This window comes from Tachysurus fulvidraco, chromosome 11, assembly GCF_022655615.1.
Source record: "Tachysurus fulvidraco isolate hzauxx_2018 chromosome 11, HZAU_PFXX_2.0, whole genome shotgun sequence".
In the NCBI taxonomy this organism is placed as follows: Eukaryota; Metazoa; Chordata; class Actinopteri; order Siluriformes; family Bagridae; genus Tachysurus; species Tachysurus fulvidraco.
Window position 1 is genome coordinate 12,577,412 of NC_062528.1, and position 26,337 is coordinate 12,603,748.

Here is a 26,337-nt window from a genome sequence, read left to right on the forward strand (position 1 = left end):
AAAGAGGAATATACTGTAACCCTTATCATGCATGTGTAAGTCAGTCTGTATTTGATCATATAGTGAACGATTTAATTACATACCAAATTGGGACAAAATCATGTATCATTATTATTATTGCTGTATAATATTTAAGGTTATCTATTTCAGAAGTGCACCTTCCCTCCACTGAATTATATTTTAAATAGTCAGTGATCTCTATGCCTTGAGCATATTCTGCTGCATATTCTGCTGTACACACAAAATTTTCTTTTGACATCTTTGTTGGAACACTAAAATGATCAGTTACTAAACACAATACAATTCATTCAACAAAAGAAACCCCAGCATGCACAACTTGTAGGCAAGGGGTGCAGAAACTGGAACTGGTGCTGTGCTATACTGAAAAATGCTTGGTCCTTATAGCTATATCCTATTTGTCAGAATCACCTGCCACAAATGAACAGCATTACACTCAGGTTGGGGAAAAATGTATCTCAATTACCAATAGCACGGGACAGTATGAAAAAGGATCCCAATTATGGGCACATGTCCATCCATAACCAGTGATACTCACATGTCACAAACTGACGGCTTGTGACCTCGATCTCAAAGGGAATTTGTGGGTTTGTTCGATTATTGTAGGTGAAAAGAAAAACTACGCCCAACTAAATAAAGTAAACTCAGTCAGTTGAAGAGGAGATTAAACAAAAATGACAGGAAATATATCAAAATGCATCAAACATTTACACTGATCATGCCTGATTTCTTATACTAAAGCAAAGCTCAGGTGTAACAGATTCAAATATAACTTAATGATCAAAGTTTACACAGAATATTTATGAAGTAATGTTTAACTCATCACTGTCTTAATACTGTGCCTCACTATGTTTTTTGTGCTTTCAGGACTGAATAAGCAAAGCAATAGCACTTAAATTGTCTGAAAACAAAATAACAGTATTTAGGAAGAGAGCAGGACGTGTATGTTATTCTCGAGTTGTGCTGCTTAAAAGCGGTTATTTTAAACATATGGAGAGTTAGTGTTTTTGTATTGAATGTATGATATTAAAGTAAGAGGCGAATAAATTATGATAAATATTCATTTTAAAGCACACAAATTATTGCTCTTTTACGTTTGCTAAGCATGCTGATCTACAAAACACATTACAAAATACCAAAAAATGGATTGTCTTGTCGTATCTACTAAACATATTCAAAGCAATACACTGCCTTGCGTTTTCGGCAGCCTTATAGTGGTGATGCGTCCATTTACCCAAAAACACACAGAAAAGTTGCACAAGTATTCAGTTTCATTAATACGAAAAACAGTGTAAAGTACATACAGTAAACCCTTTTCATTGTATTTTGCCAGTCAGTGGAACTATATACCAATTGCTTTGTGTGTATGTGTTGTTGAGGTGCAGCTATTATATAACCTCTTTTACAAGACATTATGCATGAGATCATTCAAAAAGTAAGATAGCATGGCTGCATGCATGAATACATGTGACCACTGCACACTGTTCACACACTGTGCACACACACTAGGCACAAAGGCATGTACACTTGGTACTGAATATTAATGTTGCTAATTATATCCACAGGCTTTCGCACAAACATTAAATAATACACATATTTTTATTGTGAATCCTTAGTGCAAGGCCTGAACATTCACGCAGAATTCACATTTACTGGACTGATTTATTTCGTTAGATGTTTACACTGTATCCAGATAAAGTATATTACACATTGTGAAGAAAGAGATTTTTAATCACATGTTTAATTTTGCGAGTGCAGAGAACTTTGAGAACCTGCTATTCTGCTTTGCTCTAGATTGCTAGGCCCCTTTTGTGTAGGGGGTTGCTGAAAAGTGGTTAGGAGAAAGGGGGTTAGCACAGAAATATTGTCTGACGATGGTAACATGTCGGCCATGGACTTTCTCCCAAATGTCTGTCATTTCATAACTCCATATTGTGCTTCATAGCATATTGTGTCCTAAGGAAAGGACTTTCACTGAAGAGTTCATGACTTTGACTCTATAAGGTCATGATTCTTTTAACTACACTGGGTAAAATGTTAGGCTTTTGATATGAAAATGAAATATATTCAAATACAGATTTTGAGCTTAAATTAATGTGGATCTTTGACCTCAACAGGGGAAGTACTGATTTTGTATTGTCATTGAGCAATATTAAAGTATTTGCCTGCTGTATGTGAATTTATTATTTCAGTGTACTGCACTGTCTTTCTGTTTAGAAATCCTGTATACTACGTTTCCAAAAATGTTGGCATAAAATTATGGATCGTTATTAAAATAATGTAAACACAGTAAAAGTGCACCTGTCTCACTGGTCTAAAATTTGAGTGGTATGATTTCCTCATTTTGGATGGGGCAAACATTTACTTTGGCATACTTAGGTACAATACAGGCTCCTTAGTGACTGCATGGGAGTTTACATTGGGCAATGGGCAGCCATAGAAAATACTGGCTCACTCTAAACCTGGGGTATTAATATAATTTATTAATATTCTGGAAATCTTAGTCTGGTTTAGCTCATTTTAGTCTGGTAGATGCACATTCATAGGCGATTTCATATATTTTGGCATCATTATTTTTGCTAAATTAAATTAAATTTTGGGCAAGGCATCATTTCTATTTTAAGATTCCTCCACTTGATACCATAATCTTTGATTATTTTGACCCTTTTTGAAGAAAAGAAGAAGTAAGCATGTTTCTGTGTAGTTAGCAGTATGAGGCTAATATGGCTTCCATCCAGCACTGTACACTGAAACCAAGCTAGCTCTGAAACCCTGCCGAAGCCTTGAATTGAGATGAAATCTGTATGTATCTGAGGAAACAGAGAAGTAGATGATAATGGTGAGAGAGAAAGGTGATATATAGGTGATGTGTTAAAAGGTTCGGCTTTTGTTGCACTAGTGTGCTGGTTTCAAGCCCATTCCCAGGCTACTATATGCAACAGGCTAGGTTAAGAGGAAGGAGACTAGACCTCAGAGAAACACTGCGAATTCATTGTGGGTGAAAGGTGGCTGCCACTCAGGAAGGGACCAGGAGATGATACTGGTGCCACGGTTTTGTGTAAGCTCCGCTTGGAAGCTCAGCCTGTAGGATTCAGTCTGAAGAGAAAATAATTACATGAGGGTCGTTAATTGTTGGTCTTGTTCATACAAATTAACATATAAATAAAATTGAAATGTGAGACATACTTCAAAGAATATTGTGAATATAATAGCATTACTATGTCTTGATAGTTTTCTTGTGGGAAAATGTCATGGTTAGAACAATCCATTTTATATATGTAATTGTGTTTAGTCAAAAAACTATTTACACAAATTCACTGCTAGTAAACCTTTTTGGCATGTTGTTAAAACTGACAGTTTACTTAATTTTTTTTTTTCATTATTTTACAGGAATAGGTATAGCTGCCTATCAGGCTGGTAAATCAGAATAATAAAAAAAATCTTAACAAACCAAGCACTGTGCTTGGACCCTTGTTAGTTACTTATATACCTTCATTAAAAATGTTTTGAGATGAAGTGGTGTACACATGAATGATGTCATTTCACAGCACAACCAAATGAGCTAGTATGTACTTACTTATGGCAGGGATGTGTTTGGCTTGACTTTGAGAATTCAAGAGTCCCTGTCCTTCACAGGGTGCAGCTGGGGGTACAGGAGAGCTCTCTTTTAGACCCTTCTCTTTCATCCCTTCATTAGTCTGAATTGGTGGGTTTTCAGGAGCAGGGGGGCTTCCTTCAGATTTCTGTTGAACCTTTACCACCTGGAAACAGTGTAAACTAAGTAACTACATACCTTTTTTTTATGTCTTTCAGATTTACATTTACAGCATTTGGCAGACGTGTTTATCCGGAGCGACATTCAAAAGTTACTTGATTAAAAGAATCTGTAAACAGTTAATATCCATTAAAATGAAAATTTCAGTAAAAACACTGCAGGTGATAGACTGTTATCATTGCTATCTAGTGACTTTCTAATCTATCTGACTTTCATTACCTCAGCGTGGTCACCACCTAGCTCTTGTCCAACATTGTCCATTGATCCTGTTTTGGACTTGCTCTTCTCAGACTCAGTCTTTACATTACAACCACCTATTATGGACAAGTGGTTAGGGGAACAAATAATACATATATTCATCCAGAACAGTTATTCATCATTAAAATCAGTCATTTACCTGGCTTGTGGTTAATGTTGTCCTTGGAGCCATATTTTTGGGTGACTTTGCTTAAATCAACTTTTTTATTCAGAATCTGAACCTGAAAATTATTACAGTAAGAAACCATTTAGTTCTCTGTCATAAAACAGAATCCCCCAGAACTCCCTTTACCTCAATATTACAAATGGGAAAACTGACCTCTATATAATCGGTCATAGATAATTAATTGTAATTGGTATGAAAGAGCATGAAAATATTAGCCCAAAGAGATCTTAAAAGTCTTCTTTTTTCTTTCTTGAGGATATTCTAATGTCATATTTAATAATAAAAAAAAGGTTTGAGAAGGTTTGTTTTATATAACCTGTTCAGTATATTATTACTATAGTCAGTATAGTTGAAAATTATTTTGTTCCTATTGGACTATTATGTTCCTACTGAACATGAACTATTATGTACATTATATTATGTAGCATGATATGGTTCTGTCGAATAAAACTAATGGGATATAAAAACTTACGTTTCCTCCTCCGGGGACATGCTTGATGTTGTCTCTGGATCCACAGCGGGAGGTAATGTGGCTGAAGTCCATTTTCTTGTGTACTAGTTGAACCTTTACAAACAGATATATTTAGATAGATAGATAGATAGATAGATAGATAGATAGATAGATAGATAGATAGATAGATAGATAGATAGATAGATAGATAGATAGATAGATAGATAGATAGATAGATTCAACAGTCATACAGAAAGTAAAACAGTTCAGTATCCTTCCCCTAGAACACTGTACCTTGCCTCCACCAGGCTGGTACTTCATGTTGTCTGTGGAGCCAATCTTTGAGGACACATTCTTTAGATCAGGCAGGGGTGTGGTAGGAATCCGAGCACTGCGTGGTGCTCGTGGAACTGGGGGCTTCTTTTGCAGGGGTACTTGCTTGGGCACAGGAGGTTTGGTGATACGGGAGGCCCGAGAGGCTGAAGTCCCATCCTTAGCTTGTGTTGCTGGTGCACTGGATGCATTTGTAGGAGTCTTCTTTAGGGGTTTAACTTTAGATGATTGGTGGAAAAAACCCCCAAAGATTATTTAAAAGCATATACCAATTTCTCTTATCATAGAACTACTAACGAGGCTATTAGGTTTCTGAACCTCGTCAATACTATATTTCTAATATATAATAAAATATAACATTCTAGTTTAATTATAGAAACTAGATATTATCCCCAAATTAACCCTATTATTAAATTATCTTATTCGTTAATTAAGTCATAGTTTAAGTCATAGTTGTTGTTTTTTTTTTTGCTAAATTGTACCTGAGGAGCTACTGGTCTTGGTGCCAGAAGAAGCTTTTGGAGCTGATGCCCCATTAAACTTTGGAACTGGAGGCTTCCTCTGGGTCAGTGTACTGTTCTCAGGTGTCTGAATTAAAAAATATATACCTTGGAAGCTGAGCATGTTTCTTTTAACCATGTAATTCAAAACCAACATTAAAAGAGAAAATGTTTTCTCACCTTTGCCTCAAAGGTAGAAGGGATGCCAGCAGGCTTCTTGGTGCCAGTTGGAGATGTTTTTTTAGCCACAGGGCCTTTTTTATTTGCTGAACCGGAATTTTCTCCAGTGGAATGTGAGTTTGGTTTTGCTGAATTTTGTTTATTTGACTGCATGTAAACATTGTGAATAAAAAGAGTATCTAAATATCAAACCTCTTAACATCTCTTAATATATTTAGCATATATATATATATGCTAAATATATTAATGTAATTATTATATTAATATATATTTTTATTTTTTAAAGCTTTTTTCTTACGTAAAAATAATACTAAATTGTCATATCAAACATTGAACACAACCACACAATGATGTAAAGGTTAATGTCTTTCTTTCAGACATACCTTGACTTTATCTGGACTGATCAAATCTTTAGTTTCATTTGCTGCAGTGGGTTTGCTGGTCTCTTTGGCAGCCTTCACATTCTTCTCATTCTTGACTGTCTTATCCACTTTTTCACTGCCATTCTTCTTCTCTTCCTTTACTTCCTTTTTTGTCTCTTCAATATCACCCTTTTTCTTATCTTTTCCATTCTTCTCAGTTTGAGAGTCCTGTTTGTCTACCTGTCTATTGTCCACGTTCTTGATGTCAGTCTTTTCTGTGTTTTCAAGCTTGTCTACTTTTACAAGGGTCTTAGACGAAGCATCAATTTTCTCTGTCTTCTCTTTAGCAATGTTTTCTTCTTTCACTTTAAAAAGGCAAAGAACGTGTTCATAAAATGTCATCTAAATGTATTTACTAGCTTACATGTTGTACAGTACAGTATAGCAGAAGTTTTAGCCTGATTTGTCAAGGCTCTACGTTGGATGTTTGGGGATGAGCTAGAGGGGCAATAAATTACATGGAACACCTGAGCCCTGTTGTCCCACATTTATTTATGTGCCCCATATTTATGTGATGTCGCTTTCTACTGACTACTATGCCAAATCTCAAATGTGCTTATACCCTGGGTCTGTTGTACTCTTTGAGCAGCATAATACAATGACATAATAAATCAATTTAAGGGCTCCAAAAACAAGAGCAAATGAATTGGTGGCAATAATTACATAAATCTTGCACTCTCACTAATTCAGCCATTCATATTCATAATTTACAGGTAACATATGATGTCTTACCTGTTTTCATGAAGCATTCATCAAACCATTTAATCCATGAAGAGAGAGAAAAGAGAAAACAAGATATCATTATTAACAGATGGATCTGTTAACATTTTGTGTTTGATAAAGCAATACAGTCCTCATTAGGAATAGCACAAATTAAAATAAACAAAATTATACAGCTCATGCGAGCCACACAAAATAAATAACACACTTTAGGAAAAGCTGCAAGAAAAAGAGTTTGCTGTTATCCAGAGGAATGGCTTATATGGTGCAATGAACTGCAGTCTGTGTTATGACAATACTGGCATTTCATTACATGCAGCAAAAATCAGAAATGAGGATTACCAGTCACAAATTTACCCAGAAATATTTTCTGTATAAAATAACGTTCACACTTTGGTCACTGAACTCAAATAGCTCTCATGCAGCACTGTCCTTTTCCCTGATGCATCACAGGGAGTTCAGCCTTTTAGTTCATGTTTAATTAAATTCAGAGCTCCAGAGTCTGTTTGAGAAAGACTTTCAGAAGACTTTATTTTATCAAATGTAGTAGTTGTATCATTTTTCTTTGTTTGATCTCACATGTAAAAATCACCTCTCCTGGAAGTTAGTCACTGGATGTTAGTCTTGTCATTTACACATGAACATTCCATTTGATTTTCTACATTGTAATGATGTTAATTTTTCCATATAGTTTCCTGAAATAGCATGTAATTTCAGCTAGACTTAGAAATGCTAACGTCCAAATATTGTACAGTCTTGTATTTCCTCTAATTCTTTCCCATGACAAAAACTCTAGCTCTGCTCAACCAGGGGATTCATTTTAATACGGTCAGAACACAGCACTACATTTGAACCTGACTACAAAGAATATTTTTGCCTTGATACTTGATAGTTAGTCAAGGTCACATATACAGAAGGAAGCTAATACTAAATGTGTTTTTAAAATGTTTTGCAAATGTGTCTTTTACTGCCCTCTGACATTTTTGCATTTGACATTGTAGATGTGGATGAGGTGAATATTGAGTAGTCGAGGTAGCCATGTATTAAATAATACACCTGAAGAATAGAAGCCTTTATTTGTCACATATACATTACAGCACAGTAAAATTCTTTCTTCACATATCCCAACTTTGGAAGATCAGAGCACAGGGTCAGCCATGATACAGCACGCCTGAAGTGGTGAGGGTTAAGGGCCTTGCTCAAGGGCCCAACAGTGGCAGCTTGGTAGTGAATGCTGCTTTGGCTTGATCTCCGATCCACCAAACAATAACCCAGAGCTATAACCACTCAAGCCACCACTGTCCCATTTGGATACCTAGTGACTTCTACTGACTTCAACTACATATTCCCCGTAAAAGAAGAAGTGTTTGAATAAGATATGTATCACTGTTGACTGTGTGATAAGTGATTAGTTGAGATCCCGGCCTAAACTGTGTCCTCATAGTAAAACTAGTACAGAAGAATAGAGGCTGAACTCCCAATAATACTTGACAAGAAAAACTGACTTGGTGCTTTAGGGGAGATGATTGTTTATTGATGTTAGCAGGGAGTTCTATCCAAAAAAAAAAAAAGATAAGTCCCCAGTATTTAATTAATCCCAAAAGTGATATCTGGATCTAAATCAACTATGAGATTAAACTCGACTTATTATGCAGGAAGTTATTTTAAAGCATATTAATTTGCAGTAACATTAAATAGGAATGTATGCAGTTGGATAGAATGGGGAATATCTAACCAAGCTGAAACTAGTTTTGGAAGTTTACAGGGTTAATTTAATACTGGAGGTTTTGTTGCAATTCAACTTTAATCCAACTTTCATGGATAAGATTTACAATTTGTTACTTGAATATCTTTTGTATTCCTAACAGCTAGAGCCACTACTTAAACAGAAGAGGGCCCACTTCATTGAGCCATGCACTAAGGAAATCATCTTCATATATTCTTCACCAACCTTGGTGGGACTTTGCCAGTGGTGGTTCCTGATGCTTTGTTTGGGGAGCAGGATCTGCAGGATTTTGGCTTACTACAGTGCTGGAAGTGTCTGGTGGGGAGGGATCACTTACAGATGAGTTGTTCTTGAATGTTTTGGAGTCTGCATGTGGGCTAGAGATGGCATGTACAGTAGTTTCAAAGCCAGACGTGAAATTCGGGGCCAACACTTGATTGCTCTGGGATAGACCATGGTTGTCAGAAAGTAAGTTGTCATTCCCCTGACTTATTGTTGCTGGGATGGCCGACTGAAGTGCAGTTGTGAAAGAAGGTAATAAACTTTCTTCTTCAACAAAAGTACTAGGAGGGTCTTTGGCCTCATACATGTCAGGAACAAGCATTTCCCTGTTTATGTCCTTTGCTGTATTTGGGTCAGGATGAAGCGAGGGGCTCCCTGTATTTTGTAAATTGGCCCACTCATCAGGGAGCTTCATTCTGCTCTTACTTTTCTTTGCCTGGATCCGTCCACCACCCCACTCTCGAATTTCACTCTTCCAGGTCTCACCATTACCAGGGGGTGAACATTCTTCTTGGCTAGAGCTTTTTGATTTGGTTTTCTCAGGAGACCTGAGGCTTTCCAGGAGACCACATGCCTCTTCACTAGTTTCACTTTTTTTCCTCTTCTGCTGTATAGCCTCATTGGGCCCTTCATCTGATGTGGCATCTTTATGCAGAAACCCTTGGTAACCCAAATGTTCTGAGGGACTCTGCTCTGCCTTGTTGAGAGAATGGGTGTGCATTGCCTGACCTGTCCAAGAGCATACTTCTTGATTTTACAAAGAGGAAGAGGAATTGTCATTTTTTTTTAACATGCAAATAATTTGTGAACAGTTGGAATCAAAGCGTATGACCAATACATAACCCATGCACCACAGGATCCTAACAATACAAAATAAATGGCACCTCCATCCAACATTTGTCACTAAATGGAAGAAAAGTCAGCAATTTGCAGTTATATCTTAACATATACAAGTTAAAGCTGTCAAATATGTTTTTCAATATATCAGCTGATTAGAAATGTACAATCAAAAGTGATGTTTAAATTTCAGCAACAAAGCTGTACTGTATGTTAGTATCTAGGTAAATAAAGTTCATGAGACATGTAAGAAAAATGTGAGGTGAAAATGTGTTCAAAGGCTCTGTGGAAATGTCATCAGTGATCTACATGTTCAGTGAATATAACATACAACAAACTTTACTTCAGCAAAATTAGGCCATCGTTTTTGAGAACACATTTGATTGCTTGGTTACCTATGGACCATGTTTGGCAAGTGTCACTGTGATTGACCAGGTAGAGACGGTGTGAAGTCCTGCTCACCTAGAGACAATAGCCAATTTGCTCTCTTGGCTCCCAGCAGAAGATGGGTATGTCAGGATTTCAACTCATCAGCTCTTGACAATTTGTGAAGATTTTTCTGTTGCAACTCAGTGTTTTCGTACTTAATGCTTAGTGAATGGAATAATTTGGTCTTCAACAGTCAAAAACAGGATTCTGTAAATTTAACATTTGCCTGTTTGTGGGATTAATTTGCATATACATTCACCATCCTTGAAGTGACTTTCAGGTTTGTTAAAACCCATTATGAGTGCAGAATTAATTAATTGCATTGTGACTGTGCACATTTTGCTTCAGACACCCAGCTGATAAATCTGTTTGCAGATTTATTGTGGGAATAATCAGGAATACATGTATCAGCTCACACAACAAAAAAATATTTACTTTAAAGTAAATACAGAATATTACAGAAAAAGTTATAAATACAGTCTATATAAGGCAGTTATACATTTTCATCAGACTGCTCGTCATTATTTGTTTGTTGTTTTTTAATATCTTATTTTTTATTATGTGTTTTATATAATTGTGTTTTTTATAATTGTGGAAAATTCAAAGCTCATAAAACAATTAAGAACAATTTTGGACACTAAATGATGGTTGAAAATAGTGAAAATAATGCTGAAAATCTAAATGCAATATAAAATTGTTCTTAATGGGGTAAATCTAGTCATTTTTCTGGTCATTCTAATGTGAAATAATAACCACAAACTTTAGTTAATACAATCTCTGTTAGTTCAAAAGGTACAGTGACCTATGAATGAATTTGAAGTATGAATTGAAGTTATAATTTACCTGCAGGTTTTTCCAAGATATTGTGAGTGCTTGTATCAGATGGTTTACTGGGGGCCAGGAAAGGTTTTGGTGGTTCATTAGCATGTAGGATAGATGTCTTCTGAGATTCATCCATTGTGGGAGGTTTAGTGGACTGAAAGGGGGCCACATTCATATTAGCAGTTGTATTCATTCCTTGCTGGGTGAAACCTGCAGAGTACAACAGAAGAAATAAGCCGCATGAGTAGTATGAATTCCAGATATTCATTATTTTCTGTATACAACCACTAGTCTGCTTTGTAAGAGGCACTGTAGTCTATTTCATACAAGGTATTTACAAGCATGTTATATTTAAACAGGAATCTACATATGTGAACTCACAGTTCCCCAGTGGACAAAAGAATTGTCTAATACCAATGTGTATAAGACACATAGTCAATATAATTAATTACTATATAATATTAAAATATACTCTTATCTTTTGGCAGATATGTCAAGCATGATTCAGCAATATTAACAAATATACAAAATCTTAAAATTTCTTACTTATCATTATTCACTCATTCATTTTGAAATACTGATACATCCCGATCAGGGTCACAATGGATGCAGATCTTTTTCCAGGTACACCAGGCAAAATAGTGTGAAGGTAGGGTGCTGCCTCAAAATCATTCATTATTACAAAATATAATGAAAATTGTGTTGATAAAAGTGTAGCTAAATAGACAGTGCTGTGGGGTTTATGGAGGGGACAGGCTGTTTTTTTTTTTTACAGTAAACTGATATTTACATTTTCATAGACAACTACAATGTCAATAAAGTTTTTATACGAAAGCCAAAGATTTCTAATTGCAGAAATTAATTCTTTAATTAATGATGGCTTTTTAGCATCTCATTCTGGTTTTTAATATTTTTCTGCAATGCTTTGTGGCGGTTGCTCTTACCAAACATGTCAGTGTTACAGATCTGACCAAAGCCTTTTTCTGCCAGAGACCCTTGGCACTGACTCCCAATCTGTCCTACAGAAAATCCAGAAAAGAAGCTAGGGTCTGAAACAGTACAGTGAATGATAATATAAACATTTTACTTTTGTCATGGAATTACATAATCTCTGTTCATCAGGCTTCATGGCTTTAGCTGAATGAGACTGATATTTTAGGCACAATCTGATGGCTATCTACATGAACTGTGCATGACAGCCTGACAGAACAACAGGAAAAGAGCCTGGGCCAATATTTATGATTATACAAGCAGCTGTGAACATCTCAGTGCTCAACTGCATTCTGTCTGTGTCAGGTATGTCACAGATGAAGAATATGAATCGGGCTAGCTCTTAGTGAATGGTTTAATAAATATTTTTTGTAAGTAAATTATATGACAAGCTCGGATTTTATGGCTAGACACAGTACACACAGACAAGAATGTGATTAATTATTGATATTGTTATATTTAATATAAATGCATTTAGTCAATAATAGCATAATAAAACAATGATGCATTTAAGAAGTTTTCCTAATATATGGCTAACATGTAACTAGGCATTTGTAACATTTTGATTATTTTTTGTAGGACTTTTAGAATGACTGTAAAAGTTTTTGCTGTGTGGTTTTTGTGCTTACCTTCTTTTTTCCCATCAAGTTTATCAATGGGGTTACCAACTTTATTGTCAAAACTTCTTGCCTCTAGGGTAGGCATATTATCTTTCTTTAAAAGATTGTCCTGGCCAGACTTATGAGCTCCATTTGTATGAATGTCACCTTTAAAGTCCATTGTCTTGGTCAGGCTGAAAATATACAGACCAGACAAAAGATTCATCTGTAGTAATCTAAATGTTAAGACCACTGATGCAGGCAAGGTCCTTTATGTGATAGAAATGGCAAGTAAGGGCTGGACAATATGTGCAAAACATTATATTATGCGTATACTGTTCCATATTACAATAGCAACTTGATAAAATACTTGGAGACATGTTAGAAAATTAAAAACTGACATTTGATAAACAAAATGATTATGTCTGTTACAGTAGATCATGTGAATAGCAGCATGAATCAAAACACCTCCAGGACAACTCAATGGGATTGTCAGGATGTTCTCAGTACAATAATGTACAGTCCTCTAAGATATGAGTTTTGCAAAGGCCATAGCAGTTATAAGAATGAACGAAGCCTGTATAGTGCTGTTACAATATATTATAATATCACCATATCAAAATAAGCTCAAACAATACAAGACTAATGCCATTTTGTCTACAGCTCAAACAAAGCCATTACTGAAGTGTAAGCTATAATTAAACATGGGTTACAAAAAGCAAATGAACAAGAATTTATTTTAAAACTTTTTATATTTAAAAAATCTGTTTCAAGCTAGACAAATGACATTTCAGAAAAAATACGGTTATGCATAACTAAACCGAAGCTGATATTTACATACACATCAAATTTAGATTTTATTTAAATAACATAGTCATAAAAAAGTGAAATGTCTCACTGTAACAGCTTTATCTATGCAAATGCATCATTGTGATAGGGCTAGTACAATTAGAAAAAAGCTGTATTCTGCTTTAGAGGAGAATCAATTCATCTTTGACCCTTCTAGTGTCAGATTAATGAAAGATGAAACCTTGTGTGAAACTGTAAACAGCTGCATCCCATTGCTTTGTTCCACCAAACTGCTTTCTGTACGTGATCAGTCTGGTCTTAATTCTATACCTTTATGTCGTTAGCTTAAAACACAACTACAGCAATTACGCATCATAAAACAAGCACTAATTGTCACTTAATGTTTCTTAGTTCTAATAATTAAGATTCCAGACTCGGTTTTCAATCTCAGACGAAATGTCTGCGTCTTTTTCTGGCGCAGTTTTCGACTTCTGATGTCACGCAAAATCCTCTGACTATAGCGAGTCAGTGACGTCAACAACAGGCCTAAAACATCTCCAGCGCCATAAAACGCAATAAACACAAACAGGCATCAGTCCAGAGCATCCTCCACATCCTGTCACCATGACAAACCAAAGAAAATATCTGCCCTTCACTGATGATCTGAGTGAAATGAGAAAGCTATACATGCGACATTCCGAATGATTAACCCGTTTATAACGTATTAACAGCATGGAGAACAACAATCCCCGCAAAGTCAATGTATGCAAAGGTCTCCAAACGCACGAGCATCGATTAAGGCATTATACTTCCATTACGCGCAATTATCTTCTATTTTAAGCTCATCCCTTTTCATCAGGTCATAACATCGATTATTTGGCCATGTCGGTGTATTATTTTCCACTGCAGACACACTGCCTTTGCTTCATATCAGTATTAAAGGTTTACTCACCGCTGAAATGTTTTAAAACAGGAATGATGCGTTTGTTTCTGTTCACGGTCAGGTGCACCTCTGCGCTCAATCCGTACGACACACACACACACACACACACACACACACACACACACACACACACACACACACACACACACACACACACACACACACACACACACACACGCAAACCCCGCCCCCTCCAAGGTTCATCCAATCACGTCTATGAAACATAGCACACATGAGACACACCATCGTTCTTAATTTTAACAGCATCTTCAGCTTTCCCTAAGTACCTTTTTTTCCTAGAGTAATGATTTATTTGGTTCCTTTTTCCTGGATATACAGATATACCAAATCTTGCAAATATACATACGTACATATACACATTCATTCATTCATTCATTCATTCATTCATTCATTCATTCATTTTCTACCGCTTATCCGAACTTCTCGGGTCACGTGGAGCCTGTGCCTATCTCAGGCGTCATCGGGCATCGAGGAGGATACACCCTGGACGGAGTGCCAACATATCGCAGGGCACACACACACTCTCATTCACTCACGCAATCACACACTACGGACAATTTTCCAGAGTTGGCCCGGGGGAGGACACCGGAGTACCCGGAGGAAACCCCCAAGGGAGAACATGCAAACTCCACACACACAAGGCAGAGGTGGGAATCGAACCCCCAACCCTGGAGTTGTGAGGCCACTGCTAACCACTAAGCCACCGTGCCCCCCATATGATGTATTGTATTTGTTTTATATCAAGTACTCATGGAGTCATTTGGGATAGCATTCAAAGTTTTATTAATATCTGAGCAATTTCAAATGAACTCCTTATATTGCTGTCAGCTGCTTCCCTAAAGCGTAGTTAAGTACATACAGAGAAATGAATTTTATGCTGCTATACAAAGAAATTGATGTAAACGTTATGTAGGGATGTACAGATGACTCCTTGGTCAAAGCCACATCAACCACTGACTGCTCAGTCTGAATTAACATCACAAACATCTTGACTATTTAATGAAAATTCTTGTCAAATGTGGTAAAATAATACAGTAGTTCCCAAGTAGATATGTTTATTCCTAGAATGTCTTTCTACACTTCAAAAAAAAAGTGTAAATACATTGAATGTGTAAAAACCTTTAATATCTATTTTACTTTTTTTTATACAATATCCTATTTTGTACTCCTTTATTTTTTATGTTCATTAAATATTCTTTTATTAATATTTTATTAATATACAACGATATTGATGGTAATTGGGTTTAGAATAGTCAACAATAAACAATATACTAAATACAATAAAGTGCAATGAAATATATGAAATATTTAACTGGGTGGAACAAAGTCTCATGGTCCTATCACTTTTCAAGAGTTTGTACTCAGTTGTTTTAAATTTATTGCAGGCTATGATTTCATCAGAAACATTGTTCAGTCAGAAATGTTTATTTCTGGTGCTGTCAAGTCAATGAACTCTTCTAGGATCACAACTAAAATTGGGTTAGCGTGTCACATTGCTCTTGAAACAGGCTCATTTCTTTGCGGTCTATATTCCACAGGATGTTGCATTCCTTTGAGATCTTTCATGTTCATATTGATATGATTGCATCACAAAGTTCCTGCAAAAATCTCAGGTGCACTTTTATGCTGAGAATTTCCCATTGTACCACATCCCAATGATACTCTCTTGAATTCAGAAACAATGAACAGGACTGTCACGTTCAAGAAACCAGTCTGTGATGACTTTTGCTTTGTGACATGTTGAAGCATGCTTGAAGTAGCCAGCAGAAGATGAGTACATTGTGGCCATGAAGTGATGCACATGGTGAACAACAATAGGCGTTGCAGTTCAAGTGATGATTGGTTGCTTTTAACAGGCCAAAAGTGTGATTTTATGCAGTGCACTGCTGCCCCATGATTATTAGACAGTTGTATGAATGTATAAGCATACAGGGTTTCCTAATGATGTGCTCAGTAAATGTATAATGTATTTGACTTCAGTGAGAAATCTAATAAATCTAATAGACTCTAAGGTATTTTGCCTTAATTAGATATCAGTGCACTTTTATTTTACTATTACTTAAAAGTAAAGCAGTGTAGATTGCCAAAAAAAGGTTTAATGTACTTTTAGTAATTTTATTGTAACCTAAGTAAACTCAAATAAAGCTAGGAAAAATTTTGTACAGCAAGCATACTGTACATACTGCCATACTCACTTTGTTAATGACTAGGCATGTTCAAATACAATATTCCACACATATAATATTGTCGTCATAGTTCTTCTTTATCCTTAAATAAGAATATTAATGACTTTTTATTTGACAATTTTTTTAACATCCAGGATCAGAAGCATGTCTTTGCTGAATTGAGGAGCATTTATTTGTTGTGCGTTGACCTTGCAAAGAAAGGCGTCTTGCACTTTCAGAAGACATTATATCTTGCCTTATTTGAGGGTGATGATGATTAATAGTTTCATAGAACCCTATTTCTGGACTAGGATTCCAGAGTGGACCAATCATGTCCACATCTTGCCTTTCGGGAACAGTGGTTGTGACATTGCTAAGAATCTCAGGACTGCTGGATTTGGTCAGTTGTGCTTCACATGCATTCAGGACATCCAGGTCAAAGCGCAGACTCTCAGGACAATCTTGGATCTTGAAATCCTTACTACCCTGCAGGAGCTCACATGAATTAGTAGAGATAATATCTTCATGATCACATATTAAGTAAAAAATAATACAAGATGGTAAAATGTATAACATTTTGTGAGGGTCATACATGATTGCATAGTCTTAGTTTGCCATGGTTACATCAAAACATAAAAGACAACTATAGAACTATGTAGAACTATAACATTTTTAAAGTCAACTGCAAAAACAGTGCTAACAGTCCATTGTTTGGAAAATGCTACAATATTAGACTACTTATAGTCAGGTTTATACTACACAATAATTTAGTGCTATTGCCCCTAAAGATGGAAGTTCATGCAATGTGAGGATCTGTTTTGATTAAAAGTCTAATATGAGTAAGGTCAGAATTTGATGACACAAAACTTGAAACACAAAATTAAAATTAAATATTTATTTTTGAGCAAGTGATCATTTAAATACTGACCTTATTATATTCATTAATAGAACATTAACTTCCTACTTGCATGGCTCCTCATAAAGTGAGCTGCAAAGCTACAGTGCATGGTAATGGTTAGGAAAAACAAATCTTATTACATAAACTCATCTTTTTTTGCTTTTTAATGTTTTTATTGTGTCTATTACAACAAGGGCTTATTTCTATTTACACAACCCCATTTTCTGTACAAGCCCAGATGGTGCTGATTGATGCCACAAGCAGAACACAGTAATTTTCTTTAATTGCAGGTTTATGGTTAGAAGACCTTGTTATTGCACAGTCTATTATAGAACAAGCTCAAGGGATTTTTTTGGGGTTAATCTTGTATAGTATGACAAGTTATAACTGTTATAATAGAGTGTAAAACTGGCTTAGGATGATTACATACAACAATTTATTAAAACAATGTCAGCAATCTTTCAGCAAATATGTACATCTTAGTAAATGATTTCAGTGATTTGATGGTACCTGAGAGTGAAGAGCTGATGTCTCTGTTTCTAACGGATTGACAGGTTGTACTAGCTTTTGTCCAAGTTTGGGTGGATTTGGAGATGATTCGGGTGGGGAGGTCACAGCACTATAAGATGGTGGGACAAGAGACATCTGTCTCTGAAGAAACTGCATGATGGTTCCAATGTCTGTGGACATACGAGACTCTAGGCTGTGGAAGAACAACAAAGAAAACTAAATCCTACATGTACATCAGTAATATACCTCAACTGCTGGAGACTAATAAAAAATAAGGCAGTCACCTATGAAGCTGTCTCTGCAGTAGTTTCAGTCTGTTTTCCACCTGACTGCTTTGACGGTGGGTGGCACTGTGCGAAAAACCCATAGATGGAGATGAGGGAGGAGGACAGGTCATACTGTGGCTGGGCACTTGCTGGTACTGATGCCCATGACTTTCTCCCCAGAAGCTAAATCTTTTGGAGACTCCTGAAAAAAAAAAAACTGGTTTAAGTGTTAAATCCCAGACACATCACTACTCAGCATAAGAAGTTGAGTAGTTACACATGATTTGGTACCCACTTAAATGGAGGAAAAAGTAAAGCAAGCACATCATTTAAGTTGTATTTCTTTATATCATACCTGAGAAATTGTTCAAACTTATCTGCTCTCTTTTTTTGCTTATGTGAAATCTGGGACTGTGACTGTGCAATAAGGTTTGTCTAGACTCATTCTCTCCATCACTGCTGGTTGGAGAAGATGAGGAATCCAGGTCCTGATAAACTTTGCATTCTTTTTCCTCATGCTGCCTGCTTCTCAAAGGCTGATGAGACATCCTGTTGAGTTTGGCCTCTGTCTTCACTGTGTTAGCTAATAACAGTAAATAGAACACAAGTCTAAATTCTAAATTCCTAAAGTGCTGCTTTCATCTAATAAATATATAGGTTAATTGTAACATGGTACCTTTCTCATTACTGCAATGGGAGGAAAGTGTTGATCTTTTCATATGTTTCATGTAGGCCTTTTGTGACTCTTCATTGTTCACAGACCCAGAAATAGTTGTAGTCTGTTGAGTGACAATTTTGAAACAAATGCATTGTGTTTTTTCAATTTTGATTATTTCTTTATTTTTTCAGCATAGGTACCTACGTCTCTGAGGCTGAAGGTGATCTCCAGGTTGCTCCAGAAGTTATCTGAGAATTCTGGATACATGTCAAGAACCTCCAGAACATCCTCCCTCTGGATTTTGTGCAGATCACAGTAGGTCAGTGCTCTTACATCAGCACATGACTTACCAGACCTTGTGTACAGATTAATGTGTTCCCCAAATATATCATTCTTTCCTACAGGATTACACCAAATGAATAATACATTAAATCATTTTACTAATGTCTGATTTACGTGCAATCTAAACGAGCAATGGCACCCAAAAAGATGCAAAATAACAGCTTATTAAACTAGCACAGCATTAGTATGAAAAGCAGATATCATAGCTGAAGCTGATTCTGTAAACATGCAATATATTGGGTTAGGCATAGGGTGTTATTTGTACTAAATGCTATGTTTTACAGTAATATGAATCTATATAATACTGATCACAAGACAATGCCTTTTTCACATTATTAAACTTCATGCTAGGACATAAACAGATGTGTTTACACAATTGTAAAGGTGTAAAAACATTTAAAAGAATTTAAAACCCCTAACTCCTTACCCAGGATGGCTACTACCACATCCCTTCTCAAGATTTCAATGGAGCCTCGGGAGATAAAGTAGAGTGCTGAAATGACATCGCCTGCATGGACCAAAGTGTCACCTGGTGGAGCGTGAGTTGTTTTAAATTTCATGGCTAGTGCACGTAAACATCCTTTGGTGGAGCCTTTAAAAGCTTTGCAGTTCTGTAGCAGAGTGCGGTTCAGATGCAGGCATATGTCTGCTTGTAAGCATTCAGGAAAACCCTTCAGCACCTGATCAGCATAGAAGAGAGATACAGAAGTGAGCATTATTATGTTTTCAAATGAATTTGCCACACATCTAGCACCACCATGTTTATTTATAACTATAAACACATTTAGTCATTTAACAGATGCTGTTTTTCACATTTAGTCATTTAACAGATGCTTTTAAAAATGAGAAAATTAAATATAAGGCGAAAAAGACATACAGCATTCATATCAATGCCATTGGTGTAGGACCAAGCATGTTGGAAATACTCCTCTAGTCTCTGCCTCAGTGGATTGGGGATCTGGTGGAAGCGAATGAACTCTCGCACTCGTAGCATCTGTGTGTGGTAGCGAGCAGTTCCAGAGTAAAGTCTCTGGATAATTGCTGACACATTCCCAAAGATACTGGCATACATCAGTGCTGTACAAAGCGAAAGCAAATAAACAAAACAAAAAACAACAACTAACACTATGCCTTCCTTCTTTCCACAGTTAAAAACAAATATGGTATTTTACAGTGAATTTCTAGAAGTTCTTTTTAAGCAATAAGAATTTAGAAACATTTTAGAAGTTAGAACTTTGTAGAAACCAGTCAGAAAGTTAAGAATTTCAAGTATACTCTGAAATATTTCTCTGAAACTTGTACTAGAAACTTCAAAAATATCTATGCAGGCAGAGTAACATATAAATAAATGATTTCAGTTATAATATGTAGTGGAAACATATAGATACTGTATAAATAAGATTCTGTTTCTTGAATTCTAAAGAATACTCACCACCAATGAGCATAACACAAATTGAAAAGATCTTCTCTGGGTTGGTGTTTGGTGAGACATTCCCAAAGCCTACACTGGTCAGACTGCTGAAGGTGAAGTAAAGAGCAGTGACATACTTGTCTTTAATGGTAGGTCCAGAGGCTGGAACTGTGTCATTATATGGCTTGCCAAGTTGTTCTCCGAGTGAGTCTAGCCAGCCGATTCGTGATGAACCACTTCTCTCAACGTTCCCAATTGCATACCAGATGCATGCAAGCCAGTGTGCGATTAATGCAAAGGTGCACATGAGAAGGAAGAGCACTGCTGCACCATACTCTGAGTATCTGTCCAGTTTACGTGCCACACGTACTAATCGCAGCAGCCGAGCGGTTTTAAGCAGACCAATGAGAGTAGTTGTCTGGAAAAGAAAGAACAATGGAAATTTCAAAGCTTAAAAATCTCTGCATTCATGTGCAGTCATGTTAGGTGGTGAGTGGTATGTGAGTGCAAAGATTTAGTGAGTCTTCTCACTTCCTCTCCAGAGCGGTAGATAAGCAGGTCAAATGGAATGGCAGCCACCAAGTCGATGAGGAACCAACCTTTAAAATAGTGCACAGCTATGCGGCCAGGCTGGCTGACCACCTCGTCATTGGTATTGACGTAAGTTGTTCGAAAGTTAATGACAATATCAATAACAAACATTATGTCTACAATGAGATCCACCACATTGAGAGGACTGCAGGAGTATCCACATTGCTGCCTGGCAGCCTCCTCCTCATCACTTAGCAGAAACGCTGCTGAGTATGGTGTGAAGATGGCCGTATAGATAACCAGTAACAGAATAACCCAGTCCCATACAGCCTTGAAGGGACTATAGTGAAGGATGGTCCACTTGTGGATGCGTGGAGCCTGTAGCTTGTACTCAGGGAGGACATCAGCACTCAGAGACAGTACCTAAGGAGGAATATGTTAATAATTATTGAATTACAAAATCGTTGTCACTTTTTGTGAAAATGAGCAAAATGCTATGTAAAACATTATAATAATTTAAAACTTTCCTCTCCAACACTATCAGAAAGTATCTATGCTTGTTCTAAGAAAACCTATTCTCATTAGATTCAATACTAATGCAATTATATTTTTAACAGTGTATCATATGACTTTCTCTAAACAATTAGGCCAAAATTATTAAAATACCTAAAATAAAATACATACCTTCAGCAAGAATCTCAATGAAGGCATGGAATTAGACCCTTGCCATTGCCACATTAAGAAACCGAGTTTGAAATAAGAATTTCTCTTGCTGTGCATTTGTGTTTGTGTCACACACACACACACACACACACACACACACACACACACACACACACACACACACACACACACACACACACACACACACACACACACACACACACACACACAAAGAGAGAGAGAGAGAGAGAGAGAGAGAGAGAGAGAGAGAGAGAGAGAGAGAGAGAGAGAGAGAGAGAGAGACACTCCCTTTCCAGTGCAAATCCCGTTTGAACCAAGCTGTAATTACATTGGGGGCCTGTCCGTATCCTAGCTCGAGAGTTTTAATTAATATGATGTCTTCCCACAATAACCCTTTGAGACAGAGTCAAATAAAGCCTTTAGAGACCACTTGCACCTTTACTCTAACAGATTACAGATTAAGGGGTACTGAAGAGGCAGTGTCAAATATAATGCTTAGATCAAGGCACATATTAAGGTTTCTAAGTTAAAATTAAATAACATTTTTAATCTGTGTTAATTGTTTGCAGAAAAACAAGGAAAACAAATTGGAGTGATGCATACTAGTACTGTGCTAGCAGGATTTGGAACATGCTGCAGTCTTTTATAATTTTAGGTACTCCGCACAGCATGAGTCAACTTCTATGTAAAGACCCAGCCTGGCCAAGTGGTGACACTATAGCATTTTTTCCGTATTTGTGTTTGTACCAGATACAGTAGATAAAATACTTCCGTTTTTGTTTTTCCTTAGTGTTATTGGTTCCATTGTGATTGAGATAAGTTTGAGCAAAAGTGGCTGTAACACTACCTACTAATGCTTGGTCTCTGTGAGACTGAACATTTCACACTTGGTACAGGACTTACCATATGGCTTGGTTTTGGCAATATTAAATATAAAGGATTCATTCCAAGCAGGACACCACAACAATGTCAGCAGTTAGTCAGCAGATGTAAGTGAATTCAGAGAGATAACATTTGAGTAAAAATAAAAATAATGTAAAATCTGCCTGAAAGTGAAGGAAAAGCATTTCATATAGAGGAGAACTCAGAGTATATTCTAGCATGGTAGATTGTGCAACCACTTTGATTTCAAACCACAGAAAAGTCTGGAAATTTGTGTGTTTTAAGGACCCTTTCCATATAGCTAGTTTTGGTCAGAATGATTTTGATACCTCATTCCTAAATTAAATAAGGATTTCTGGAATTTAAAAATATAAACACCAGATGGTTGCTTGTTTATCCAAAATACTAACAGATTACGTAATTTTTGCATCTTATGCAAGACTTGATTTACTCAACATTTACACACATACTTTGTTATAAATTAAATGGGACTTGTCTAAATTGGGTGACATTAAGCACTTCTGAATCAGACTGAGAACCACTTTACTCCTGCAAAAGTATTTTGATGTCTATTATATACAGAAAGGAAGGGCAAGTAAATGCACATTAGCAGATAGAAACAGGATCACAGCTGTTTGGCTAAGAATCACATACTTCTATGACATTGAAAGGGTGATAGATGAGATAAAGTCTCTTTAAATGGGTTAAGACTCTAGGGAAGACTGCTAAAATATTAATTTAATATTGAAGGATTAGTATGAGTATGGTTATGGATTCTTCTCTTTTCCATGCAGGGTTACACCAATCAGAAAGGCCCATTTATCCACATTAGGAAATTTCATTCTGGCACAGATATCGGCAACTCAGAGGTGACAAAAATAGGTTGCTGGGCCAATGCACCTGGTGCGCACACATTTGATTTCACCTGGTTGTGTTATAATTCTAAACTGATAATGCAAAGGAAATAACAAAAGAAACAATTTGCAATGCTACTTTAAGGGTTCTGTGGCTAAATAAGGGCTCTTATTTTCATTAAAGGGCTTTACTTGGACTGCTTTCTGACTATAAAATACTCCATACAACATTTGAGAATCTTCAAGTTTTCAACTTTTGTTAGTTTCAACTGAGATGTTTTTTACTTACCTGAGTGACTTTCTCAGTCACATTGTGTGTGCGATCAATCAACTTGCATGGTGCAATTATATCAATCTCACTGGAAGAGAGTGTCACCAAGGGATCTGGTTTGAAGTCAGTTAAGTTGTATGATGCTATAGGACTCGTATTTACCACACGGAACCGCATCAGGTCTGAATCTGATATAGAGTTAGGCAGACTGGCATTATGATGCATGGTACCTGGACAAACAACAGACTAAATGTAAGGCATTATGCATCTAATTTTGTTATCTAAAGACATATATATATATACCAACATTAAAATTATCTATACTTACTATTGAGATCAAGTAGTACAGTTATGCCTAGTATTGCCATAAATGGTTACCACAAGTAATAATTTGTTTCTTAAAATTATTTTGTTCAATTTCACTGTTGGAATTGTGAACCTAACTCTATCCTCACCCATGTTGTTGGGTCTGATGGGAAGCTTTCTGTCCATGGTGCAAACACTGGTAGAGGGCAAGTGGCGTGTGCTACAAAGGCTTTCACATGAGCGACTGTGGGATATGCTGCAGTTAGAGGGTGAATTTTTCGGACAGTCAAGCCATGAGGAAAAGTCATGGCAAGGAGTTTCAGATGGTGGTGTGGACTGAAGCTCACAGTGAGGCTCTAGATGTTCATCATCCCACAAGAGCAATGGGAGCCGACCTAGTGCCGAACGTTCTGGCAGGGACAATAGTTTGTCCAAGGCCACTGACTCATGGCCCATGTGTGGCATTTTTTGCATTTGACCCAATTCAGCATCATCAGGCAAAGATGACTTGCTGCTGCTTAGAGAGCTACACAGAGGCCGGGGCAGCCTGAACCTGTGTCTGCAAGCTGTGGCAGAGAGAATGAGATTTTGCATTCAATTAAATACTTGATTACAGGATTAATCATAAAGTAGTATTGTCTAATGTGAAAACCTTTAGAAAGCCATGGAATTGAGAATCTGTAGTTGTGCTCCTTTAGGGGCGAGTTGTTAGCAATGATGTCCTGCTGATCTGCCAGCTCAAAATTCAGGATGAACATGATGACCAGTCCATCTTCATTCTTAACTGGAACCACATCCACCAAGCATAGGAAACAAACTCCTGTATAGAAAAAAGCAAAAGTTAAAATATACATGGATAGATACACAAATGCAGTATGCAGATTGTAAAGTTGATGTCCCACAGTTACAATGCTGGGGTTGGAATTGAAGCCCTTGTTACTATCTGTGTTGAGTTCAGTATGTTGTCTTCATGTACTTTGCCACTAGGCGGATTCAAAATTTAAATTACAAATTAAATATCTCCTTGTATAGGCTCAAAGGTGTATTTCCATCCTGCACCCAGCAGTAAGGGTGAATAAGCAAAAGATGCAACAAAGCATCATGTCAGCAAAGAGAACGTTATTCTAGAGCTGAAATAAGCTCAGTCCACTAGAGGGCAGCACAACCAAATATATTCACTGTCCTGTATTCATGAATGTGGGATCACAACAAGTGTACGGGCAACTGTTAATGACTAAAGCTTGGTATTCTGATGATTTGATATCCCATTTCTCAATATACACATTTTTAACAGTTACATACTCAGATTATAGCAGACAGATAGACCTGGAAGCAAGGTACACATTTAAGCCCCTGGTAAGAGAAGAGTCACATTCTTCTATTCCTCTTAATCAATGGATTCCTGAAAGCAGTTTTTTTTTCCACATACATGTCAGTATTCTGTACATTTACTAATTACCACCTATCCCCAGTTCCCTTGCCATTGCATTTGGCAGGAACTATGAGAAAGCACATTTATATAGATGAGAAGGGATTCTGTTGTATAACTATTTGACCCTTCTGAAAAAGCATATGATATGAGAAAAAAAATCAGAGAGGGGATTAAAAGGCTGCAGTGCCCGAGGGATATTAGTGCAAACAAGGGCTTAATTCAGTGGGGGTTTTTGCTTCTTCAGCACCAAGGACAGAGTCACCAAAGACCATAGAGGTTAGTGCCAAATAAAGAAAGGATCATTGCTTTTTGTAAGAGTATAAGCACCATATAATAATTAAATTCCCAATGGGATATAGAGCCTCAAAATCATCCAGGGAATACCCATACTTCACAAAACATATTTTTTTCTTAGCGCTGATTTCAGGCTACAGACTTTTTAAAATCTTAACGGAATGCCATTCTTGCTTTCTTTCAATAAATGTATTATTTTATTTATTTTTATCTTCAGTATTGGCTCCATTCTGGATGATGTGGATCCATAGTTTATCCCAACACCCTGGAGGCAAACAAAAATTAACCATCAATATGTTTTGAAGTGGAACACAGCCAGAGTCCCCAGACAAAACTCGTGCAGATCCTGGAAGAACCAAGCCAGCTATGTTAATGCCAACACCAATAAATCATAAAAAGAAGAAAAAGATTTAAATAATTAAATTCCAAATTTGTAACATGCTGTGATTTAGTAATTTGGTCTTTTAGATGATTATTCTCCAATGCATTTTGTTGTTGTTGTTGTTGTTCCTTCTTTACACATTATATGGTTAGGGTTGCAACATAAATATATAAGACACAAGAAATAGAAT

General features: G+C 36.6%; 2 protein-coding genes across 5 annotated transcripts in view; both read right to left on the reverse strand.

Moving 5' to 3' along the window:
- Positions 1–606: 606 nt before the first annotated feature.
- map4l (microtubule associated protein 4 like) lies at positions 607–14,406 on the reverse strand. Of its 4 annotated transcripts, none has more exons than XM_047820916.1 (14): positions 14,250–14,406; positions 12,539–12,702; positions 11,864–11,938; positions 10,941–11,129; positions 8,775–9,560; positions 6,065–6,408; positions 5,682–5,828; positions 5,484–5,589; positions 4,963–5,219; positions 4,690–4,782; positions 4,191–4,272; positions 4,013–4,107; positions 3,596–3,779; positions 607–3,114 (listed from the first exon to the last, which is right to left on the reverse strand). In XM_047820916.1, exons 2-14 carry the CDS (start codon positions 12,687–12,689, stop codon positions 3,110–3,112), a joined length of 2,514 nt encoding a protein of 837 aa, XP_047676872.1. In that variant the 5' UTR covers positions 12,690–12,702; positions 14,250–14,406; the 3' UTR covers positions 607–3,109. The 4 variants fall into 4 exon arrangements, with proteins under 4 accessions (XP_047676872.1, XP_047676871.1, XP_027001175.2 ...); XM_047820915.1 differs by having other exon boundaries at positions 8,775–9,575; XM_027145374.2 differs by having other exon boundaries at positions 8,775–9,578.
- Positions 14,407–15,432: 1,026 nt separating this feature from the next.
- kcnh2a (potassium voltage-gated channel, subfamily H (eag-related), member 2a) overlaps positions 15,433–26,337 on the reverse strand; it is a 14,041-nt gene continuing 3,136 nt past the window's right edge. The window contains exons 3-15 of the mRNA XM_047820267.1: positions 24,692–24,859; positions 24,189–24,605; positions 23,752–23,963; positions 21,043–21,465; positions 20,533–20,929; positions 19,978–20,177; positions 19,528–19,780; positions 18,963–19,156; positions 18,777–18,879; positions 18,456–18,683; positions 18,119–18,302; positions 17,835–18,027; positions 15,433–16,912 (exon numbers count right to left, since the gene is read on the reverse strand). Coding sequence (XP_047676223.1) covers positions 16,571–16,912; positions 17,835–18,027; positions 18,119–18,302; positions 18,456–18,683; positions 18,777–18,879; positions 18,963–19,156; positions 19,528–19,780; positions 19,978–20,177; positions 20,533–20,929; positions 21,043–21,465; positions 23,752–23,963; positions 24,189–24,605; positions 24,692–24,859 — 3,314 coding nt within the window. The 3' untranslated portion in view covers positions 15,433–16,570. The remainder of the gene's footprint in view (positions 16,913–17,834; positions 18,028–18,118; positions 18,303–18,455; positions 18,684–18,776; positions 18,880–18,962; positions 19,157–19,527; positions 19,781–19,977; positions 20,178–20,532; positions 20,930–21,042; positions 21,466–23,751; positions 23,964–24,188; positions 24,606–24,691; positions 24,860–26,337) is intronic.

Bases quoted from the DNA above. Each gene is read 5' to 3' on its own strand.
- map4l (XM_027145374.2), bottom strand. From the start codon at position 12,689: ATGGACTTTAAAGGTGACATTCATACAAATGGAGCTCATAAGTCTGGC. The intron at 5,829-6,064 runs GTATGTCTGAAA...GTTTACATGCAG, and splicing joins TCAGTCCAGATAAAGTCAAG to TCAAATAAACAAAATTCAGC. The intron at 5,590-5,681 runs GTGAGAAAACAT...TTTTTAATTCAG, and splicing joins CTTCTACCTTTGAGGCAAAG to ACACCTGAGAACAGTACACT.